Here is a 19,618-nt window from a genome sequence, read left to right as displayed (position 1 = left end):
ATATATTTCTACAGTCAAATAATGCACAAAGTAAGCACTTTAATGCATAAAGGTCTCCCGAATGCTGTGAAGTCTTGTGAAGTGAAGTCTTTGAAGCTTAAATGTGACGATCAGAATAATATTTCCACAGTATACGATCCCGTTAATTATTTAAAACAACTGTATAGTCCTATAGCGTGTCAAAACCATTTCTTTTGATTGACAGCTAAACCGAGCAATGGTCACGAGCCATGCAACCCAGCGGACCAATGGGAGTGAAGGTGACGGTTCAGTGGGCTGGGTTTAGAGCAACGATGGCCGCCGCCAGCAGCAGCAGTCTCTACAGTGGCTCCAAATTACTGCTCGGTTTTACATGCAAAGGGAAGAAAATGCCTTTGAAATTTCGCTGGACAATCGCTTTTCTGGTTGTTACTCTAAGCCTGTGTTTTGCCGACGATGACCACGAAATGGAGGAGTTCCTGAAGCGGGAGCATTCCCTTTCCAAGCCTTACCAAGGTACCTGTGGTACAGGAGGGGGCGCGGGCTGAGGGGCGAGGACAGATATTTCCAGAATAATGTACTCACTCATGAACTCGTGCACGCACTAGCCGCTTTTCTGAGATGAAATCACTCTATTTCTCACGCAACTCGTCTAGTGGCATTGTCATAGTGACATACTCGGTATATATTTTGTGCTTTCTTATCTTTCATGCGCGTGTCCCCCTCCCACTCACTGACAAAGCACTTTGATCTCAAGCTCAGTGAGCTGTGTTTTGCTGTCATTATAATGGGTGCTGATTGTTTTACCAGGTGTGGGCTCCTCAAGCTCCTCCCACTGGGAGCTGATGGGCGATGCCATGGTAACCACCGAGCAGGTGCGCCTGACACCTGACATGCAGAGCAGACAGGGGGCGATATGGAGCCGCATTGTGAGTAAAGGCTGCACTGTGTACACGTTTGCATACTCCCAGTATACTGCATGAGCAGCAAGTCTGGTGACTGAGTTATTTCCTTGACTTAACTGCTTTAGGTGCTTAAAAAAAAGTTACAATCACTTTTCATCATCTAACTCGATGCTAAGTGTCGGATGCAGTGGTGTAAAGCACGCTGCCACTGGACTCCAGAACAGTGGAGTCTGGTAATCCGATGGTAATCCGATTCTGGGTTTGGCTGTTTCCAGGAGAACGGTGATTGTCGGACTGTATTGGGCCAGGTATAAAGGGTGGTGGAGGGGCGATTATGGTGTGGGGTTGTTTTTCAGGAGTTATTTCCAGTGAAAGGAACTCTTAATGCTTCATCATACCAATCCATTTTGAACTATATCATGCTCCCAGCTTTGTGGGAACGTGACTGCACACCAGTGGATAAAGCGAGGTCCATGAAGACGAACGAGTGTGGTCTGGATGAACTTGACTGGCCTGCGCAGAGTCCTGACCTCAACCCAGTAGATGACCTTTGGGGTGAATTAGAGGGGGAACTGTGAGCCAGGCCTTCTTGTGCAAAAATCAGTGTCTGAGCTCACAAATGAGCTTCTGGACGAATGACCAGAAATTCTCATAAACACTCCTAAACCTTGTAGAAAACCTTCACAGAAGAGTAAAGGCTGTTAAAGCTGCAACAGCTGGGCCGAAATCATATTAAACCCCTATGGATTAAAAATGGGATGTCACCCAAGTTCATATGTGTGTGAAGACAGACGACCCAATACCTTTGGCAATATATTGTGTCGTTTCAGCTGTACTTGTAACAGCAGGTTCAAATAAAAAAGAGTAGAGCTACCTCTGTATTTACATTTACAGTAAGAGCCAGAGACACAAGCTGCAGATGGAGAGGTGAGGGTTAGTTTGAAATCCTGCAGGGTAATTTCCACTGTGTTGCCTGATGAAGTTAAACAGACTCGTGCACTCTGTTTCCTGTTTATAAGGTTTACTTAGCTACAGCAACGCAGGCTAACACCCCAGCCCTGCAGTAAATCCTGATTATTACTACATGGTAAATAAGCAAGATATACTAGGGTTAGAAATGAGAGATGTGTGAGAGCTAATGATTGTCATACTGTCATGCCAATATGCAGATCCATACTTTGTGGTGAAGTAAGGGAGCATCCAAAAGTACCCAGTCATGAAAATGTTTTGCTAGATTTGTCTAAAGCAGGGATGTCAAACTCATTTTACACCAGAGGCCACCTACAGTGCACTGTGATCTTAAGTGGGCCGGACTAGTAAAAATCGCTATATCTCGCTATAAGAAAAAGAAGTGTAATTTCAACATCCGCTCTCACGTATTACTATTATTATTTTATTGTGAAGACATTGTAAAAACATAAATTTCTGTTGTCTATTCTGTTGTTTAATTGTTTTTCTCTTACTTGTGTGTAGTATGAAAGACTTTGGGTGCAGTTTTCATCAGCTGTAAAATTTACGAAAATACAGTTAAATGTATGCCCTCCTTTACATTTTCCAAAGAGTGGGCCAGATTGGAGTCATTGCTGGGCCAATTCTGACCCGTGGGCCTTATGTTTCACACCCCTGCTCCATAGTAAAGCACAAATGTTTCTTCCACTTTCAGTAGTTGCTGCAAGAAACATTGAAGGTTTAGACCTATAGTTATTGTACAAATGCATGCAATGACTGTGTGGTCGTGATAAGAGCTGCTGTACACTGACACGAACTGGCTGATAACCACAGCCTGTCTTCAGTGAGCGAGGCTTTACTACGTTTTCAGTTTAAGTTGTTTTGTTCTGGAACTGTTTTGACTTTAAAAAATGGGCTTTTGACATTGTTATGCTCAGTCACAATATGATGGTAATATTTGGTTTTAAGAATTGGTTAGATGTGGTTCATTACAGTAAGAAGCTTGACTGCTTGCCCACTATCATCTTTACTTTAACCTTGCTGATTTTATCTCACACTGGTAAACAAACATCCTCACTGTCTGCTGCTTGTGACTGTGGTTGGGTTAAAAACCTCATGCAGCTACCTCAATCTTAGTAGACTCGCTAAAATGATGAAGTCTGCTTCTATTTTCCTTTCCTCTTAGCTTGACCTCAACCCATCCTTAAGTGTTGTCCATGCAGTCACCTCACCTACACCTAATAAAGCTCTATATCAAATGTAGCAGGCAGTGAAACATTATTTACTCAAAAGGAAACCAGACTGTGGAACAGTACTAGGCCTACCAAAGACTTTTAACTTATACTTCTGTAGCTTATTGGACTTGTTGTGTTTTAGCCCTGCCATCTGAAGGACTGGGAGGTGCAGGTGCACTTTAAAATTCACGGGCAAGGAAAGAAGAACCTGAACGGTGACGGGTTGGCCATTTGGTACACGAAGGAACGCATGCAGAAAGGTAAGCACTACAGGATGTAATTTAAACCCAACCATGGTGCTAAATAAACTACAAGAACTAGTGTTTATATGTTACCAGCACTGTCTTTAAATCCTTTTCCAGGGCCTGTTTTTGGAAATAAGGACAACTTCACCGGCTTGGGCGTTTTTGTGGACACATACCCCAATGAGGAGAAACACATAGAGGTGCGCTGCTGTGGTTCTGATTACTGTGTGGGTGCACTGTGGGATTAACAGTTTATGTAAAAGGGGCTGTATTTTTCTTCTTTTGTGCACACAATTGGATACAGGCGCAGAAGAAGAGATACACTCCTCGCACACAGGTAACCAGTGTTTTTAACATCTGACCCTCTCCCTATGATCCGGCCTCCACTCTCGTTTAACCCTTTTTCTCCCCTCCCCCCGTGGTTTGTTTGTGGTTACAGCTGGGTCATACTTAATAAAATGTTATGAAATTACACAAAACAATCACATAATAGGAAGTGAGCCTGCATGTCCTAATTGTTCTCCATTTTATTATTTTTTCTTCTCCTTTAGCCCTTTTTCTTTTTCCCAGCTTGCTGCTGTCACTGTAGTCATACTAATGTGGATTCACTCTTGCTAAAATGCCCTGTTCCCTCTCTGCTTTTCCTCCTGTGACCACAAGAGGATCTTCCCCTTCGTCCTGGCAATGGTGGGGAATGGCACCATCAGCTACGACCACGAGCGGGATGGCCGGCCCACAGAGCTGGGTGGCTGCAACGCCATGGTGCGCAACCTCAAGCACGATAGCTTCCTCTTCATCCGATACGTCCGCCGCAGGCTCACGGTGAGAGACACAGCCTTTAAATCATTTTGGCGTGCAGGAAAAAGCAGCTTGTATCATATAAGTTCATTCTAAGTGGTGAACCTTAGAAGTAAATGGAAATGTGTCGCCCAGGTGATGATAGATATCGACGGGCAGCATGAATGGAGGGACTGCCTGGACCTACCTGGCGTGCGGTTGCCACAAGGCTATTATTTTGGCGCTTCAGCAATCACTGGAGATCTCTCAGGTAAACAAGTGCAGAGTAATGCAATGGCTGGTTTTAGCTTTATCTTTTAAAACTGTTGTTGTGTGCTTTAGAGGTCATGTGTGGCGTTGAGCCAACTGCAAGACGCAGAAACAATGGAATGAAGTGAAATCGAGCCTTTATTTAATAAAGGAAAAACATAGGGAGAGACAGACAGAAAAAACTCAGTGAACACTCTGAGAATAATGGATTCAAAAAAGAGACGGAAACACAAAAAAACAGACACCACAGAGGAGGTTAACGGATGCAGTGAAGGCCGACATGCAGAGGGTTGGTGTGTGAGGAGAGGATGGTAGAGATGGAGACAGTTCTGCTGTGGTGAACTATAAAGGGAGCAGCTGGAAAAAGAAGAAGTTTAAATGTGAAAATCCACTTCTGCAAAGAATTAGGGAAACATTTGATCATCACAGTCTAACACCAAGTAGCAGACCTGTCAGTTCTCACGCCACCATCATGCAGACAAGAGTATATTTTGTAAAACTGTAGTAAAAATGAGATTAGGAAACGTAAAAATATGAAGAAAAAAGAAACTAGATGCTGTTTATTGTCGTTATCTGGCCTTGTGTAACAGGACACTCTACTCAGATATTAAAACTCTAAATTATGGCCTCAGGGCTGTGAATATTTAGCGCTGCGAGCTGGGATTTTAACCTTTAAGTCAGCAGTTTAGTCGTGAAAATAATGATCTCACCATCGATTCACAACGCCAGCTTCACTTGAGCTGAATTATAGTGCAAGAAGATTCCTAGAACTCCATATTAGCTTCTAATCTCTGAGTTTCTGTTTAACTTTTTCACATTTCCATTTGCTGATTCTTACTTAATAGATAACCATGATATAATTTCTATGAAACTCTACCAACTGACGGTGCTGCGGAGCAAAAAGGAAGAAGAGGAGGAAGAAGACGTAATAACCATACCCAGTGTAGACAACATGGAGCTCATCAGATGTGAGATAACACAGTCACGCATCACTTAGTGGAGTTTCCATCAGAGGGTGTGCTTTTCGCTCACTGCTGTGCTCTCTTTCAGTGGGTCAGAGTGATGAGGGGATGAGCGGAATAGCCATTTTCTTCACCGTGCTCTTCTCCATGCTGGGGTGCATCTTCCTCATCGTTATCGGCCTGGTGGTGTACAGCCACTGGAACGAGAACAGACGCAAGCGCTTCTACTGAGGACAACAACAAAGCAGACAGCGATTGTAAAAGCTGTCGTGGTCCGCGGACACAACTGCACTGAAAGTGAGACGCTGCTGTCAGCTGGCACTGGTTTGTTTTTGTTTAGTTTTTTTTAAATCCCGAGGACAACTCAGTTTGACAGGAAGTGGAGTGGATGTATTCCCTGCTACACAAAAAGCCATACTACAACTTTGCCATCAGTAGCCATGAACCAATAGGAGGATCTCAATTCACACTTTGTCGTCGCCCCCCCCCCCCCGTTGACGCGCACCAACTCGGCCTTACCATCTCCACCTCTGTACCTGATACAAAGCAGATGTGCGGCACCGTCACTGACTTCTCATGAGCAGCTATTTTTTTGTGTTTTGGTACTGTTTGCTGGATTTGGAGGATATTTTTTTCACTGGTTTTCACATCACTGATGTTGATTTTGCAGCTTTAAGAAATCTACTTAAGTAAGCTGATGTGTTCCTGCTTGCAAGTCCATTAACTACCTGCAGTACAAGGCGCTAACCAAATTAGCAAAAGCCACTGATCCGCTTCTTTGCATTAGAAAAGCCTCTCAGTTTATACTGTGCTGTATTATGTGCTCTTTATTCTTATTGTTGTTTTAGCATGCATGGCGTTTGTGTGGGTTAGTCTGTGATCTGCTTTGTTAACATCATGTGTGAGCTTTTAGCCGTTCTATCTACACATAGCATGTGTCAATGGCAGCGATCGGTGTGTTTCAGGGAAATTATCAATTTAAGTCAGTTGCTTTGTCACAACGTTTATTTATATTTCATACCTTTACCCTAGTCTGTGTGCGCATTTAAAAAAATGTTTTTTTATTTTCACTACTGCTATTTTATGTTTGTTTTCTTTTATAAGAAGATGGTTCTTTCAGCCACTTCTCTTTTTCTATTTAGCACGTCACACCCTTCCTGACTCCACCCTCTCATTTACACCACACGTCATCATATCTCTTAGGTGGTGCTTTTTATTTATTGTGCAGTCTTTGGAAACTTCATTTGTTTCTGTAACCCAGCGGTCCCCAACCTTTTTTGCGCCACGGACCGGTTTATGCCCGAGAATATTTTCACGGACCGGCCTTTAAGGTGTCGCGGATAAATACAACAAAATAAAACTAGTACCGGTACCGAAAAAAAGATTTATTCATAACACACGTGAAAAGACCCAGGAAAACCGAGTTAACGATAAAAACAATAACAAAATAACGCTGAAAACCGATAAAAACCCTGAAAACCATACATTTCACACCTGAGCTTCAACTCTCGCGGCCCGGTACCAAACGACTCCGAGGCCCGGGGGTTGAGGACCGCTGCTGTAACCACTTTATCCACCGCACTACCTTATTTATGTTTTTTAAATGTTTTTTTATGAAACTGTGCCTCATGTATGCAGTCAGTGACTTAGGATTTACAATAAATTTAGCAGTTTTTATCTTGCTTCTGTGTCCTGAACTGTTTGATGTATTTAATGTCATGGAGGGTAGTGAGCACTGTTACGATGGCTCACTGCATTTTAAGGTTTTTACACATTTATGAATAGAGCCCTACTATTGTCATTGTTTACGGCTATGCCACCCTGAACACGCCCAATCTCAGAAGCTAAATGATAAATGAAGTGGTTCTTGTATAGTGCTTTCTAAGAGCTTTCTAACATTCACACTCCAATGGATGCATCAGATAGCAGGATACCCAAGGATACTTTGGGACGCGGCACAATTTTCCAGTGTTAGCAGATGACTCGCTGTACCTCCCCAACCAGATTTAGGCCTGGTTTGTACTTTGATGGGAGACTGCCTAGGAGTACCAGGTGCGGTAAGCTTGGGGTGGCTCAGGAGGTGGAGTGTGTCATCAAGTGTGAATGTTAGATAGAAAGCTCTTAGGTCTAGAAAAAGTTCTTATGTGAATGAGGCAAGTTGTATAAAGTGCTTGGAGTGCTCGAGTAAAAAAGCACTATAAAAGAGCCCATCCTTTTACCGTACTATTTACACATGTCTGTAGCTGGGGCACAGAAAACCCATTTTTCCTTTTTTTCTATTTTATTTCTGACTGTAGGAGGGTTTCTTTACACACCAATATTCTCCAGGTATCTAAAAATCAAGGATCATAAACCTTAATGACTACAGACCTTTTGCTGTCATATCTCCCTGACCCCATCTCAGACCCCCTGTAGTTTGCCTATAAAGCCAGCGTGCTGGTAGATGATCTCCATGAGTATGCAGTTAACATGGCACTGCACTTTATTCTCCAGCACCTGAACTTTACAGGAACTCTTTCCAGGTTACTTCATGGACTATTTCCACTTCCAACACCATCATGCAGGACAAGCCGTCCCAGTTGAATGTTCCTGCAGCTGCATCGCTGACTTCCTGCCTGACAGGAGGCAGAAGCATGTGAAACTGCCAGACATATGATGGGCTCTCCGTCTGTCAGCACTGGTTCCCCTTAAGGCTTAATATGGTGATCTGTTGTAAATACAACAACCTGGAGCTTAGTGCTGTCAAAACAGTGGAGGTGATTGTGGATTACTACCAGCGCCTACAGACTTCATCTCTCTATATCGCTGCCCAGTTGACAGTGAAATCTTTCCACTTCCTGGGAACCACCATCTGCCAGAATTTAAATCAGGAGCTAAAAATCAGCTTCCTCATCAAGAATGCACAGCAGAAGATGCACTACAAACGCCAGGGACTAAGGAAGGCTGCAGCGTGTTATCAGTTTTGCCAAAAAGGTGACTGGCTACAATCTGCCTTCTCTATAGAGCTATACACCACCAGGACGCTGAGATGGGTCAAAGTTTATGTCTGTTTAAGTTTATTCCTCCTCATGACACCGATCAATGCAAAAAACTTGAAGGGCAAGTTGCTACGGTATGGGTTACTTTCCAATTCAGAGCTCTGGTATAGAAACTGTATTGGCTTTAATTCATAGTGATTCAGCTATAATTTAATATATAATTTCAAAGTCTGTTCTAAATGATAGAACATCATAACATCAGTGGGGAGGTCTGATGCCTTAATGTGACTGGGGTTTGTTGGCACATGCCGGGATGTCAATTTGGTTGCAAATTTGTGAACTGAATTCATTTCAATGAATCAGTTTCATTCATGAACATATAATTCAGCATTTAGAAACTTTGTGAAACATTTAAAATGATCTTGAAGGTGTCAAAATGGAAATAAATGACTGAAGAAAAATGGCAACAGGACAGACACCAGCACAGTTTATGCTACAGACAGGCATGCAAATGAGGACTTCAACATACCATTCAATACACTAAGCAAATACAGCCAGAGGATCAGACAGGAAGAGCATACACACACACTCACACCACCCTTATACAAATGATTTGGTTAAAATATGCATAAACTGTGTTGAATACTTGCCTGTTCTGTGGTATGAATTAAATATGTAACTTTTGCATTTTCAGTGTGCCGACCCTGTGGTTGGGAACAGACTTTAGTCATGATTACAATAATTTCAGCAATCATGTGTGAATATGAGCTTTATATATCGTTAAAGCTTTCAGTTGGTACTCGTTTGACTATTTTAACTTTAAAGAGTCACAAGTGTGCCAGCTAAACCCTGTTTCACAGTGTTTGAGGCTGGCTGTGCGTTACCCTAACAGCTAAATGACACCCATCAATAATTTAGACTGAATGCCTGAGGTGCATTAACTCAACCATGTGATCATCCTCCAAATTAATATGTGGGTACAAGAGGGGACGGGGAACCTTTTGTAGCCTTTCAGGTTTGTTTGATCCCGAGGAAAAAGGGATTCTGCAAAAAGGACAAACTCAAAGTCGATCAGCAGTGCGCCAATGTTTGTTTTATTAAAAAAATAAAATACAAATGATGACCCAAAGAGTACACAGCAGACTTCTTACAAAACCAAAGCATTTTTTGTCTGTCAGTCAGTGCTTATTGTTTTTCTATGTTACTTATTTTGGCTTTTTTTTCTTTTCTTTTTAAGTTATTAGGAAAACAATGTAGAAAGAGTCAAGTTGCTTTTTTTTTTAAATAGATGCCTTCCCTCTCAAAAGTGGATGATTCCCATTTTGGCAAAAAAAACAAAAAAACAAAACAAAACAGAAAAGACAAATGACACAGCTCAAAGACATGTGCCTCTCGTCTGTTTGGTATAATCTATGTTTGAGAAAAAAAAACAGTACAGTTCACAGGTTTGATGGACACAATCACACTGAAATGTTTTCAGTACAGTGTTGAGGGCTCAGCAAAGTATTACTAATAATGGCTGGTCTGATCCACGCTGACTGTGTTCCATGTTGAGGTCTTTCATGTGTATGATATAGATAAAAAACTGTGGTTCTGTATTAACTGGGGATTAAAGGCAATGTTTACATATTTAGCCTGTAATTTCATGAAGATGGAGAATAAAAAGTTGAGGGACAGAAAAGTGTCAAACAGACTAAATAATAATAATAATAATATAATCAACTCTTTCAGCATACTCAACTAAACGTGTTTTATCCATAAGTTTGTAGCAGAAATGTTAGTGGTTGAAGGAAGCAGAGAGAAAAAGCCAAAACAATAAGAGGGGAAATGGTGTATATATTCATATATATATATATATTTAAAAACTAGAATGGCATTTTAACTCAAGCCCCTCAATAGACACTCCCCACATCACTGTAGTAGCATTACAAGTATTTTTCTTTCTTTTTAAACAGTTTTTCTTAAACAAATAGATAAAACACAGACCAACCGAAGTAGATTACAGTATAGTGCAGTGCCACAAGTACTGAGAGTTATATTGCTTGTACTGGTGCCCACAAACAAAACGACAGAGAGACTGTAAAACAGGAGCGGAGGGGTCGCAGCATATAACAGTAAGTTCATGTTTTTGCATAGCCTAGATCAGTATGTTTCACAGAGATACGTGATGCAGACAAGAAATATCAAGACAGTAATAAAAGCGAAACAGTTGCTTTGGCTTTATGAGACTCGTGGGTGAAAAATGTGTCGATTTCAAACTACAGCGCTGCTCGCTAGAGGTAACCCTGAGAGTACGAAACAGTGATGAGCTGTGAAGCGCGAGGATGGTGAAGGCTTTGGTACGTTTACTCTGTCGATAAGCTGAGGAGCAGTGCAGCTGAGAATAAAACGAGCAGCTACAGTGTTGGCTACACTTTCTGTTATCGAGACGCAGCCTGGTGGAGGTTGGTGGAGTTGCAGCCCATAAACGGCCGACGGAGCAAAACATGCCACTGCTTTGGGGGGGCGGAGGAGTGTGTGTGGGGAGGGTGGGGATCGGTCGGTTACGCTGCATCACGGATCTCTGTTGAGGTCGACAAAACAAGAAGGCAAAGTTAAAGCCTATAAAACAAACATATGTGGTCGTATACAATCAGCTATTAGATAAATACGAGCTCCACCGCAACATCACGAGACAGCCAAGTCCAAACGGTGATCACGCGACTCGCTTCTGACCGCTTTCAGGTAGCGGATCTCGGCATCTGTGGCTTTTAAAGAACAACGCAGAACAGATGAATTGCTCGATGAAATGGGTGGACTTGACCAATATAGCCCTTACTCTCAGTAAACATGTGAAAACCAGGGAGGCATAGCAGTTGTTTGGCAATGGGGGAAAACCATGAACCTCCAGTTCACTCCTGCACAGAAGAAACCCCTATTCCCTTATTCATTCCCCACCACCCACCTGCCCTGCTCTGTTATTACCCTAAATATGTATACAAATAAGAAAAGAGCCACCTTAGCAACAAACAAAAAAACTCTTCTGGAGTCAGTTTTTGTCCTTCATATGGAAAACAAGCCATAGAAAACAAGAACGAGGACATTTTCTACTCTTCTCATGCTTTCAACTAAGTATATTTCACTAAATAAACCAACAGCCACCTCAAAGAGAGGAGAAAAAAAAGCTAAAACAGACTGAGCACAAACTACATGGTCTGAACATACTCCGTCAGTGCCACAGCTAACTACACACAGATTTTAAAGTCACTACAACCGCCCCTCCAGTAACAACGCTGTACAGAACAGTTCAAATCTTGTGGCTTTTTAATGTTTACCCACCACATCCTTTTCTAAGACACAAGCACACTTTTCTCAGAAATGTATATTCTAGCTACAGCAACCATGCTTCAAAAACAAATGTTACCACAGGAAAAAAAACCCTGACTATTAGTCTACTTTAATAAGGCAGTATCACATCTGCTTCCGCACAAAGAGGTTATAATTTATATTTTACTGTGCAGCTCCTTAATCATCACATTTGCTCTGTATAAATGCACCAAGGCAGCTCGAGGTGTGTTGGCAAACAAAATGTCTATTATCATTTATGCTAATGGGTGTGCAGCCATGCTCACAGTGTGACTGCTCCTCTGATAAGGTCGCTGTCGTGTTAGTATGGCTTCATGTTAAAGCACCGGCTCGACCGCACAGCACACGGACTGCGAACCTCTAACTAATCTTGTATAACGCCATCGCAGCAAGTTTAAAGACGCCCGTTTAAATGAATATGAAATTTCAGGCAGCTGTGCATTCACATATTTTCATTCTGCTCTCAAACGCCTGGCGCAGTGGCCCACTTGTTTTCGTTTTTTTTAGCATGCACAGCCACAACCAGAACATGCTGCTGCTAGCTGGGGGGAAATAACAAAACTGATTCATGAGCCACAGAGCTGCCTAAAATTACATATTTGTGCACAGAACTCAAGTGTTGTGTTCTGCTAACAGGGCCAACAAAGTTCAGTTCAAATGTGTCCTTGTCAGAGTTCATTCAGCACTGAAAATAAAGAAGCCGCATAAATATAACCAGCAAGCTTGAAATGCTAGCCTTTGTTCCCCGCTTTGCCAGATGGAAATGTCTTCTAACTCTATGGTATTTAAAGGAAAAATCAAAACACATGTGAAGATTGTGAAGCAACATCAGACAGACAGAGTGCATGTGAACTATTGTTACCCTTGGTGAAATCATCTAGAACAGAGAGTACTGCACCGCGATGTTAACTGGTGATAAAGGCCAAATGGAAGCAGGACTTGGTGAGTGCATGTGTGAAGCAGACTGACTGACCTGAGTCTCTACACTGTGTCTGTTTGGACACGTGCTATCAGAGCAGACAAAAAGTTATTCACTGTTGTTCCAAAATAAACTCTCAATGAAATATTTACTAACTTATCAGTTACTGCTCATCTTGCAAAGACAAGAATTTCTAAATCTGACTACAACCGGTTTGACTGGCTATGTTCTAAACACAAACTGCACGGTGTGCGGCGCAAGCAGCATGTAGTCAGTCACAATAGAGTTGGCTGTTGTACCAACACCGAATTGACTGCAGAGGACAGCCTGCATCCATCTCAACCTGCTAATGCACCGGGCTCTCTGCTGCCAATGGAAAATACCACTGCAAATCCCCTCACACTGCCAAGAGTTACAGGGGCCAGATAGAGAGCCAAGACAGCCTGAGCTAACAAGCTATCAGCACGACATGGCTCACACGGTCAAAACAACACAAAAATATTAGATCCAGACAGTTAATGTTAAACCTCAGTCCCTTTCTTTCCCCCAACATCGGGGCTCAAACCTGTGCAGTCATTATTACTGCAACAAAATAATAAGCAAAGCAAGTAGCACAAGTACTAGAAAATTCTAAAACACTACTTTCGGCCATCCCCTTATTCACAAGGGGGTCGCCACAGACGGGTAGCGCCGCATGTTTGATTTAGCTGATGATTTCTTTCTGACAGAAACCCAAAACAGATCCACATCTCCTCCCAGGATACAAATGAGCTCATATATAAACACATAAACCATGCCTCATGCAAAACACCAGTGCTTTTAATAGTAACCTCACCTCAGTCTTTTCAACCAGGCAACACAGCACTTTGAAAGATATACACACAGACACACATCTCAATGTTTCCCTACTGCACTGAAACACCCAAGCACTACAACCGCTACTACGACGCACTGCAGCAGCCCCTGTTTGGAGCTTTGTTGCAATTAAAAGTGACACCTGTGGCATTTACTGAAGCACAGCTGGCTACGAAATGAAAACCGCATTCTTTTATATGAACATCCAAACTACGTACTGAGCACGGCAATACAGAGCCACCGCAAGGCTTTTTTATTAAGTAATAAGTTTGGTGGCATCACTACTATGGATTTAATGCAATCTACAACCAGAGTGAGATTACATGTACACAATCCATAAACCGCTGAAATGCTGAGTATCCCAAATGTCATGGTGACTGTTGGTGACATGGCCGAGGAAACTGCACAAAGGGTGAGGAGAAAGTCGTCTAAAAAGGGGGTTCGTGTGCCATTCAGCATCCTAAGAATGAGCTAAACTCTTTGCTCTTCCACCAGTGAGAGTCCCAAAGTCTTCACACCAGATGCTGGTTATCATGACCTCAGACGTGACATCACTACGCAGCTGTGCCCTGGATTTCACAGCAGAGGCCGCAGTCTTGCACGCACAGAGCTTTGGGGAAAATGAAAAATAATCTGTTGTTGATTTCATCCAGTCTCATCCTACAGTTTCGAAATGTTTGCTGCTGCTTCCTCTGCTTAGTTGTAGCTGGGGGGGCAGATACGAGAGGAATGCAGCTGACTGCGTTGATACGCTCCTGAATAATCGCCTCCACCAGAGATGAAATGTCAGACAGGAAGGATGGTTGGAGATGTTTTGACCAAGGCCTGAAATATGACAGCAGGGCTAAAGGACAGTCACAATGACGTCAATTCTGGTTCACAATCAACTGCTGTCTTCTAACCACCCAATAACTTTCTCATGGTTAGTACTAAATAAAAAACACCTAATGGGGCTACAACATATAATTGCTTGCTCCCCAATTAGAAAAGCAAAGAAAAAAAATTGTCCACACATTACAATAATTTTTCCTAATCTGGAGCTATTACGGATTATTTATCATTATCTTCATCACCTAGATGTCATGTCTAAGTTAGTTAGTTTAGAGAATTAAAACACAAGACGGTCTCCCTGTGGTTGTGGAAGCTGCACCAGTTGGCTGGTTGGTTACGCTGTGGATCACACCACGTGGTCTCCATTGCTGGTGCTAGTCTGGCTAGGCAGCTCTGAGGCGTGCTCCTTCTGTCTTAAGGTTTGCTGTTGGGGGGCGGAGCAGCAGTCCCTCCCGGCGACCTTACACATACGCTGCTCCTCTTCGCTTTCCTCCTCAAGCCCTGAGCCTTCGTCTACGTCAAGCTGGCAAACGCACACCTCAATCCCTGAGTCGCCGGTTACGTGCCGACGCCGAGTCACAAGCTCCTCGTCCTCCTCTGCCGCCTCTACATTCTCCTCTGCCGCACACTGTACTTGGATTGGGAGCGACACCGCCTCCTGGTCTGATGACGAACCGGAGGCCTGAGAGTCCACCCTCGGCTCAGCCTCGGCGAGGGGTTGTGGCACAGAAGAAGCGTCCGGCTGGTTCACTTGTGGAACGACTACAGGGATACACTCAGGAGGGTTTTCAGAGTAAGGAGGAGGAGGTGTCGGAGGGTGGCCAACTACCTCTTCATAGTCAGGAAGCTTGCAGTCATTCCAAAATCCTGAAAGTGAGCAGATACAGAAGCTTCAGCTTTGAACCATCATTATAATCAACTAACTTCAACTTTAATCTGCTAACTGGTAATCATAAACTTGTCAGGAAACACTCGCTACAAAACCAAATCTATCAAACTGTTGATTAGACAGGAAAAAAGTTCACTCTCAGTCACTTTTGGGTCTAAACTAACAACCCTGAAAGCACACACTGGGATTCACACTCTGACTCCTTTTTAAGGCTTTCAACTTATATAAATGTGGATCCCACGAATCTATGAATTTACACAGAAATAGTTTCTTATTGTGCCGACACTTATCTGAAGTGAAAAGCAACTACACTACATGTTGCCAGGGTCCCTGTGCAAGTGAGTCACTGTCTAAGTATGCACACAGTTAGAGTTGTGTTCACATTCTTGATATAAAGTCAAGCATGTTTGGAGTGGGCTTCTGGTAAGTGTACACCTTATCCAGCTCCTATTTGTGATATCAGCGGACATATCATGTTCAAGCTGAGGTCCAGTGATCGCTGACATTAGAGCGGCATCTCTGCTGTGGCTCGGCCAGCTTCAGACCATAACTATGTAATACACGCTTTGTATAACAAGATTACCATGATCACCTTCTCCAATTCTAAGATCATGACTTTGAGAAAAAGGCAGCTGCTTAATCTGTTAGGAGGAGGGGAGAACATGGAGTATTGTGTTTTAGGGATAAAGATTCCAAGATGTGCTGCTGCCCCATGGACATATTAGTGGACCTCTGTGGTAGAGAGCAGAGTTCAATGTACCACCTATGAATACAGAGCTTTGAGCAGTGCCCAGAGAAGCTGCAAATATGAAGCCTGTCAGATTTTCATGACTCTGAGAATAGCTAAATATCAGCTCAAGGATGAATTAGAGGTTCACAAACAACATCAGGTTGCAAAACCATAGAAACCTAGACGACTATGTTCAGCATGAGGAGGAAAACTACTCACTTAAATTGAGAGGTGGAGGTGAAATAAAGGAGCTGGAGGCTCCTTGGTAGGCCATGAGGCTGATCTCACGCTGGCGCTGCTCCTGCTGAAGACGCATTTTAACCCTCCGGTGTCGATAGGCACAACAGCAGCTCAGCATGATGATTAAGGTCCATACCAACCAGAACCCTGTGAGAAGGGACAAACTCAAAAGTCACTTCTCCAATGAGGGGATGTGGAGCACATAAGCCTTTTGGAGTTTTTTTAAAAGTTTTTTTTTGTGTATTTTCCTGCAGTGTAGGACTTCAGAGGTGAAGGAAATAATTTTGCAAGAGCTTCAAATACATGGTGGAAGATTCATCACTGCTGATGGTGGTGTCTAAGAAGAAAAAACAGAGTTGACAAGAGTCTCTTTTCTGAGTTTAACCAGTTAGCGCTGAGCTTTGCCTAAATATTTTTAGGGAGCTACCCTAAAATGAGTACTTACAGTATAACTCTTTTTCACTAGTCAACTCAACTCTATTCAGTCTTTAGGGTTTTCCACTAGGTGGTAGTAACTGGTATGAGGCTCTTTTTTAGCCAGGGTTCTGAGCAATCTGAATCGATCCAAAAATGTGATGTCAACAGACTGCATGTCAGACTGCATGTCAGCTGGATAGTAAATGGCATGACTTGATGAATCAAAACCGCCATTTTTGAAACCCAGCAAAATTGCTGGGTTTCAAATGGCTACTCATAAACCAACACCGTGGTCCCAGAGTCTGAAAACTCAATCATAATGGAAAACGAACGAAACCGAGTTGCGTTGTATCGTGCTGAGTAGGTACTAGCTATTTGTCTTCCTCAGTGGACCCAAAAGAGACCTTTCAGGTGAGGTTCCTGCTAGAAGAACAGGCACTAAAGCTGCAGTATGACAAAAGTCACAGCCTGATTCTAAACATCTCCACATTTACGATATAAAGCACACCTAAAACATCCACAACAATTAAACATTGTCTTTCTGCACTTAAAATAAATCAGGACATTTTTTTTTTCAGTCACAGGTTTATTTCACTTTTACTTCTCAGTTCACGTAGGTTCATTTCAACACTACATGAAAACTAAAACATTTAACAGCGAAAGTAAAGCCAACTCCAAAAGTTAAGCAGAGTCTGAAGAATTATACATACATATATCTATCTATCTATCTATCTATCTATTTATCTATCTATATATCACACATGGTGCTATGTATCTGAATTAAATGATGAAATGAATGAATAATCAGAAAATAGTAATTATACTTACACCACAGTTCATAGTAGTAAGTGCAGCATTCTGTTTCACCACAGCAGTACCCCATCTCACAGCGGTACTGCTCATTGTTTACCCCAAAACAGAACTCCTTCCCCTTAAATACACAAAGGTAAACAAAGCAAAGGCTTCAGTCAACAATCAATTGCACAAGTTAACAAGAAAATGTACAGCAAACTCTTGAGCAAATGCCCTGTTTCTAGGATTTCTGTTTAACCTGACTCACTCACATTTCTGTGCCAGTTTTCTGTCCTTCGTGTAACCTATATTTAGACATTTGAAAGTACACGCCACTTAAATGCACCCCCTTTATTCTGAATGCCATTGTAAGAGCAGCAGATATAGTGGTAATAGTAAAGTAATAACAATATACGTTATGTACTTATCATTTTCCTTTACGTTACAAAGTGTAACCAATTCAAAGCATTTAAGATAAGAAATAAGGAAAAGCTGAGGCTATAAAGACAACAACTGTTTATCATGAAGAAATAAGATTATGATAAGAGAAACCTTTACAAAAGCAATACAGCAAAATAATACAGATAACACCAGAAATGTAAAATAAACTCGGGGGTGGGCTGGTTGGTTTGTGACAGTAAGACGTCTGGCTATGTCTAATTTCGCTTTCATTTTCATGGTAAACTGTAATAAAATAATGGCATTGGGCTATCAAAAACTAGGCCGAAAAGCATTTCTTAACAAATATATTCACAGCAAATTGCTTAAAAGCTTTAAAAAGTTCAAATCGTTTCAGTTTGTTTGGTCAACATTTAAAATAGCGACTCTGTAAGGGAAGCCAGGCACAAACTGCGGCTGGCTGGCTGCCCCGTCTGTGCTGCTAAAATCAACAACTATGAATAAATACGTCCATTTGCCGGGTATCAGTTAGCAGCGGCTAATGTTAATCTCTACAACCTCGACCCAAACTGAGAAACAGACAAAATTAAATATTTCTCTCAAGCTCCCCCAGCTTCACCAACCCTCAAAACAATTTACTGTCGAAATTTTATCGAAAAACTTTTACTAACTGACGTCATCCCCAGCAATACAGTCGCGAGCCGTGCCCAGTTTCCTTTGTGGAGGAGACAAAAAGGTTCGACAGAAAGCGGCCTTCACCCAGCCCACGAGCAGCGGCCTCGCCTTGAAGCATCCGCCGACCCCGCGAGCTCGAGCGGAGGCTTACCTGCACAAGATAGGTCCCGGTGCAAAGAAGACCAACAATGGATCCCAGTGCTTTCTGTGCCATCTTTCTGGGTTGTCGGCCGTTGTCACGACGGGAATCATATAGCAGTCCGTCGAAGTGACGACTTGTTGCGGTGACAGCAGTCGGCTGTAGCTAGTAACGGTTCAACCTCTCGGACATGTTTTTGTTGTTCTCAATCTGAGGTACCGCGCTGGTACTGAGGCGAAAAGGTGCGCAGCCTTGGACACCAGGGGGCGCTGTGTGTGCGGAACAGAGCCCGTCGCGGTGCAAGAGAAAGCATATGACTTCACAGAATGCGGGTTCAAATTCACTGCGGAAAATGACTTCTTTCAAACAAACAGTAAAGTTTTGTTGATCAAATTTTATATATGTATGAGTAATCTCCAGCCAGAAGATAAGACCCCTCCAAGCAGCGATAATCAGCGCTACTCATTCATTATTTATAAGCACTGGGATTTGAAACTTTTTTTTTTCAATCAACATTTTGAGGTCAAAAAAGTTTAACGCAAAGCTTAACAAAAGAAATACCATGAATAAGCACCTATTCATTTCATAAAAGACAACCTTCATACTTACCATGAAAGTAAACTTGTTAAGGACTTTGACTTAAAAAAAAGTTTCCAAAATGAACATTTAATTTAAATAATTAATAGATTTAATTCAGCACTTTAAATCTTCCTACAAAAATAAGATATAGATGCTGATATTCTATAGTTAATTATTTGTACCTGCTTTTTTTCCTTCTTCTTCTTTGTATTTATGGTGAACTGGTTTTGTGCTGCTGGAACGAAATTATGGTCCCTCCCCAAGGGATGAATAAAGTTATATTCTATTCTGCTGTTTTTGTGACATTTGCCCAAAGACCTGATACCATTTATTTTGGTCTTATTTTGTAGCACTGACTTTAGTGAAAAAGACTATAGAGCATTTTACCATATTAGGCTGATGAGATAAAATGGAAGTTCTCAAATTATTCAGTTTAATTTTATTTACATAATGCCAAATCACAACAACAGTCACCTCAAGGTGTTTTATACTGTAAGGTCAGAAGCCTA

General features: G+C 42.2%; 2 protein-coding genes and 1 long non-coding RNA gene across 6 annotated transcripts in view; 1 reads left to right on the top strand and 2 right to left on the bottom strand.

The window, feature by feature from the left end:
- The window catches only part of LOC309709860, a 119,910-nt gene that overhangs the window by 32,641 nt on the left and 67,651 nt on the right, over positions 1–19,618 (bottom strand). The window lies entirely within an intron of this gene.
- On the top strand, positions 227–7,003 carry lman2la (lectin, mannose-binding 2-like a). 2 transcript variants are annotated; one of them, XM_082540218.1, is made up of 9 exons: positions 227–495; positions 790–908; positions 3,210–3,327; positions 3,430–3,512; positions 3,617–3,649; positions 3,973–4,134; positions 4,246–4,360; positions 5,205–5,327; positions 5,410–7,003. In XM_082540218.1, exons 1-9 carry the CDS (start codon positions 231–233, stop codon positions 5,550–5,552), a joined length of 1,161 nt encoding a protein of 386 aa, XP_082396344.1. In that variant the 5' UTR covers positions 227–230; the 3' UTR covers positions 5,553–7,003. The 2 variants fall into 2 exon arrangements, with proteins under 2 accessions (XP_082396344.1, XP_082396345.1); XM_082540219.1 differs by lacking the exon at positions 3,617–3,649.
- Positions 9,373–18,922, bottom strand: wbp1 (WW domain binding protein 1). 2 transcript variants are annotated; one of them, XM_082542737.1, is made up of 4 exons: positions 18,543–18,922; positions 17,354–17,456; positions 16,088–16,255; positions 9,373–15,116 (listed from the first exon to the last, which is right to left on the bottom strand). In XM_082542737.1, the coding sequence occupies exons 1-4, from the start codon at positions 18,603–18,605 to the stop codon at positions 14,596–14,598; spliced, it is 855 nt and encodes a 284-aa protein (XP_082398863.1). In that variant the 5' UTR covers positions 18,606–18,922; the 3' UTR covers positions 9,373–14,595. The 2 variants fall into 2 exon arrangements, with proteins under 2 accessions (XP_082398863.1, XP_082398864.1); XM_082542738.1 differs by lacking the exon at positions 18,543–18,922 and adding an exon at positions 18,388–18,490.

This window comes from Aulonocara stuartgranti (assembly GCF_965226115.1).
Source record: "Aulonocara stuartgranti genome assembly, chromosome: 7".
NCBI lineage: Eukaryota > Metazoa > Chordata > Actinopteri > Cichliformes > Cichlidae > Aulonocara > Aulonocara stuartgranti.
This window is presented reverse-complemented; position numbering and strand designations above follow the sequence as displayed.